Source organism: Egretta garzetta, unplaced genomic scaffold (genome assembly GCF_000687185.1).
Source record: "Egretta garzetta isolate BGI_Z169 unplaced genomic scaffold, ASM68718v1 scaffold904, whole genome shotgun sequence".
NCBI lineage: Eukaryota > Metazoa > Chordata > Aves > Pelecaniformes > Ardeidae > Egretta > Egretta garzetta.
In genome coordinates this window covers 180,652-185,415 of record NW_009259525.1, presented here as the reverse complement: position 1 = coordinate 185,415, position 4,764 = coordinate 180,652, and the positions used below count along the sequence as shown (strand labels likewise).

At 49.5% G+C, this 4,764-nt stretch overlaps 1 protein-coding gene across 1 annotated transcript in view; it reads left to right on the top strand.

Annotated features, from left to right (window-relative positions):
• The window catches only part of PTDSS2 (phosphatidylserine synthase 2), a 64,837-nt gene that overhangs the window by 26,248 nt on the left and 33,825 nt on the right, over positions 1 to 4,764 (top strand). The window contains exons 2-3 of the mRNA XM_035893055.1: positions 261 to 385; positions 771 to 872. Of these exons, the coding sequence (XP_035748948.1) occupies positions 261 to 385; positions 771 to 872 (227 nt within the window). The remainder of the gene's footprint in view (positions 1 to 260; positions 386 to 770; positions 873 to 4,764) is intronic.

The window sequence follows — 4,764 nt, the reverse complement described above, 5'->3', positions numbered from 1 at the left end:
ACGATCACTTCCCTACTCCTGCTGGTCACACTATTCCTGATACAAGCCAGGATGCCATTGGCCTTCTTGGCCACCTGGGCACACTGCTGGCTCCTATTCAGCCGGCTGTCAACCAGCACCCCCAGGTCTTTTTCCACCAGGCAGCTTTCCAGCCACTCTTCCCCGAGCCTGTAGCGTTGCATGGGGTGGTTGTGATTCCTAGAGATAAGGCCCCTGGAGGCACCATCATCATTCCCACAACGGCAACTGTTCTCATGCAGAGGTTTATGGTTTTTAAGGACTGGTTTTTCTTGGAACGTGCAGTTCCCGTGTCTGGAGTGAATGCCCCTCCGCTGAGCCTCGAGAGCCTGCTCCGCCTGCTGCAGGTTTTAGTGACAGGTCTGAAGTGGCGCTGTGCCTGACATATGCCCGACAAACCGGGAGAGGACCAGGAGGCTTTTGGGTCTAAGCATTAGCACAGTTGGTGCTGATTTTTTTTCAGGTTGCTGCTGTTCACTTGGCAAGTGTGGGTCCAGATCTTCCTGAACTCAAAGCCCTGGGGGGAACTCAAGCGAGCCCCAATCTCGTGCTAGGCTTCTGTCGCATGCTGGCAACCAGCGGACCGGGAACTAAACTTACTGTCACCATAAATTCAACTTTCTGTGCTGTGCAATACATAAAACTTCTGTAGCATCGTTGGCTCCGTGCTGGACTTTGTGAGGCTTCGCAGACAGGTGAAGATCCAAGTTTTTCTGCTTTCTGATGTCCATTTTCTCTCTTCTAAATTTCAGGAGAGCTCATACCTTAACAGTCCTGTTCATCCTCACCTGTGCGCTGGGCTACGTAACCTTGCTTGAAGAAACACCCCAAGATACAGCCTACAACACCAAGAGGTAAATATTGGAGACGGCGTTGCCATGAGGTGGCCATTAGGAACGGGTGGCTGCATGACCGAGTTACCCTCCACCTTGTGGCTAGGCCACCCCAAGTGACCCTTGCATTGACCTCTTTAAATGCCCGAGCCCTTAGAAAGTGACCAAGCCAGCCTAAGGCTGTAAGCTCCTTTGATGCTGGTCGTTGAATTTAATTTCTAATCAGTTTAGTGTCACTCACGGTCATAGCCGGTGGTTGTCGTGCGTGTGGGATTTAAAACAAGATACCAAACTCCTTCTAAAGCCTCCAGGTACCGGCTGTGTTTCTTTGGCAAGGATTCTGTTGCTTTTTCTTAAAATAACCTAAATTATGTGAGCTGTGACTTAAGTTTTTCTGACCTAAATGCTTTTTGGAGATGATGTTCAGGCTTTCAATGCAGATCGTTATTTGTTGCTGGAAATTCATGTGAGAACTTGTGGCCCAGAGGGAAAGTCTTGGAAAATGTCGTGGTTTAACCCAGCTGGCAACTCAGCACCATGCAGCCGCTCGCTCACTCCCCCCTCCCTCAGTGGGATGGGGGAGAGAATCGGGAAGAAAATAAAAGGTTAGAGCCGAGGGCTGAGATAAAGACAGTTTAATAAGAGAAAATAATAATAATAATGAGAATGATAACAGAATATACAGAATATACAAAACGAATGATGCACAATGCAATTGCTCACCACCTGCCGACCGATGCCCAGCCCGTCCCGAGCCACGATCACTCCCCGGGCTGCGATCAGTCCCCGAGCAGTGAGCAGTCTCCCCGCGACCGACCGACTAACTCCCCCCGAGCATGACATTCCATGGTCTGGAATGGCTCTTTGGTCAGCTGGGGTCAGCTGGCCTGGCTGTGCTGTACTCCCAGCTTGTTATGCCCCTGGCCGAGCAGGAGAAGCTCAAAAAAGTCCTTGAGTAGTCTGAGCACTACTTGGCAATAACTGAAAACATCAGTGTGTTATCAACATTCTTCTGGTACTAAATCCAAAACACAGCACTATGCTAGCTTCTATGAAGAAAATTAACTCTATCCCAGCTGAAACCAGGACAGAAAATCAGAGTAAGATGAGTCTTACACCTGTGGTCCATTTCTGTCATAACCTGAACTGATAAAATGTGCTTGAATTTCTCCTCCTGTGAAAGAAATACAGCAGGGAACAAGGAGGGGGAAGACAAGTGGCCTTTTAAAAATCTAAGTACACTTTAAAAGTGAAGGGGGTGCTTACAGCCCGCCCAGCATCCTTGCTGTAAGCGTGAAAACCATTCTGCTTTCTACCCGCCTGGTTTCTTAAATACACCGCTGTTTCCCCCCTTGCTGTTAAAGGGTTTCTTCCCATTTTTCTTACACTTCTAAAGTGAATCAGAATATAGCGTTCCTTGCCGTGGGGACGCAGGAGTTGGGGTATTTCCTGAGATGCTCTTGGTGACAGCTCTGTCCCGCGGCTGACAGAGCTCAGGTCACTTACGCTCGCACGCCTGCCAGCTGAGGCTTCGTGCTTCCATGCATGGGGGTGGAATGGGCCGAGCTGGAACACGGTACCCTGGCTGGAGCTGGGAAAAAAAGCCTTTGGTGTGAACCCAGGCCATCTCATTCCCAGTAATGACGAGCGAGTCTGGGGAACGGATGGAGGGCTGACATTCTCTGGAGTGGCGGGTCGAACTAGGGAAGGGGGAAAGCTGGAAGAGAAGTGCTGACACATCGCTAGGCGGTAATACAGCTCTGCGGTGACTCAGTGGAATATCTTATTACTGAGATTAGAGCTCTGGTGCTTTAATAAAAACAACACCAGAGAAGATTAATCAGCAGATTAACCTTCCTTTCATTAAATAGAAGTTGATTTCTGCATATTCAGGGCAGGGAATAATGTGTCTGGTTGATAAAGTCAATTTAGCAGCATCGTACCGGGCATCTTTGATCATTTCTGTGTCTCTGCCTGTGGAATGCTGCCCGCAATATCTAGATGCAAAAATACTTGAAAAGCAGCATCCTGAGAATTGTGTTCGGTCTTCCAAATACTGGGGTTTGTTACTGGTTTTGAAGGACTCGGCTCTGTTTCCGCCCATGCTGCACCCTTAGGCTATTGCCGTGGTCGTTCAAGCCACGTGCCAAGTTCTGAGGTGGAATTTACCTCAGCCAAATCATTGCTTTTTTCCAAGCTGGAGATGGATGCAAACGTACTGCACAGGTCCTGTGCTAGGGCCTTCCTGAGCGTTACCTCTGCTGCCTTGGCCCTGGTTTGCAGGGCGGGTGAAGCGTCTGGTGTTCAGCGCACTCCCTGGGCTGCGTCCGTTTGCAGTCTGGGCTCAGGTAAATCTCTTTGCCAAGGTCTTTGAGGTAAGTGCTGTGCCCAGTTTAGCACCATTAAGCATGAAGGATTCCAGCTCGGTTCATGACCCAACCGTTGTCCTTACCTTCTTTAGCGTCCGTCTGCCTGCTGCTCTTACACCTCATTGTTCCTGACCGATTTTCTGCGGCTCTTTAAGTGCATAGTTGAACAAAAAGAGGCATTTTGGAGCAGAAGACAGACGGTCACAGCATACACAAGTATATCCAATCTTCCCAGATCTTTTGAGGTTTTTTGCTTCCCTAACTTAAAATACCTTCTCCTACCCTGAGGTCTTTCTCAGTTTTAATGTAGAGCTGTTGTATGTTTTGAGCTAAACCTGTGGCCGGCACGAGGCTGCGGCTGTGCGCACGTGGTCCCTGGGAACACTCGCCTGCCTAATGAGCAGAAGTCATTTATACCAGTGAGCAGTGTCTCTAGCTGTCATGCTTTTTTATTTCCAACTGCTGCACAATGACAGTGGAGCAGTGTTTCGGCGCTTAGGCGCGGACTTAAACCTCCCTTGTTTTCCAGCTCTTGCTGGGAGGTGCCTGTGAGCTGCATCAGGTGCTCCGAGCAGAGCGTGAAATGGAAGCAGAGGATGCAGCTTGCTGGGCTAACTGCTGTCGCCGTGCTTCCCAGACTAGCTAAAGCACCCAGGATGGCACCTGAGGCTGCCGCCTTCTCCCCTGCAAAAGTCCTTCATCCCATCGCTCGCAGGCGCAGCTGCGGGCAGGGTGCGTGGCAGTCGCCAGGAGAAACGACGGGTAAAGCCCGAATGAGAGCACAAACCTAGGAGGTGCTGGGGTGTGGGTATCTGTAGCTGAGGTCTCGGTCTCCATCTGTTTATATGCTGACATTGGAGCGGCATTTTCCCTCCTGCAACATGTTAGGGCAACTGAAGGAGGATTTTGGTTTTAAGATAAGATTTATAGAAATGTTTTATATGTAAATCTAGTCCAAGTTCGTTAGGATCCCGCACACAGATGTGGGTGTGATGCATGCGATCAGATTGCCTCTGTCCTAAAGGCAGTTGAAAGTGTTCTTCGTTAGCCAAAGAGCTGTTGGGCTGCAGGACCTGTCTGATGGCTGAGACTTTTCATTCACGCAGTTCCTACAGCATTCCAGCCCATCCCGTCTGGGAATGGTCAGCTTCTCCGCTTCGGCTACAGGACGGAGCTCCAGCTCTGAGGGTAGCTAAAGAAATACGCAGCGACCTCCTTTGCATTCAGTGCCTGGGGAAGACATCCACATCTGCCAAATACTTTGAATGCTGAGCAGGGTTTTTTGGGGGCAAAAAGTTAATTTTTTTTCCGTATAAAAAACACGTTCAGGTTTAAAAAACCCTGTATGCATCAGGGTTATATATACACAAAACAGTTTGTCTTCTTTGCTGGGACCGGTGCTGTTTAATGTTTTTTCATCAATGACTTAGACAGCGAGATCGAGCGCACCCTCAGCAAGTTTGTGGATGACACCAAGCTGAGTGGTGCGGTTGACACACCAGAAGGACGGGATGGCATCCAGAGAGACCTGGACAGGCTGGAGA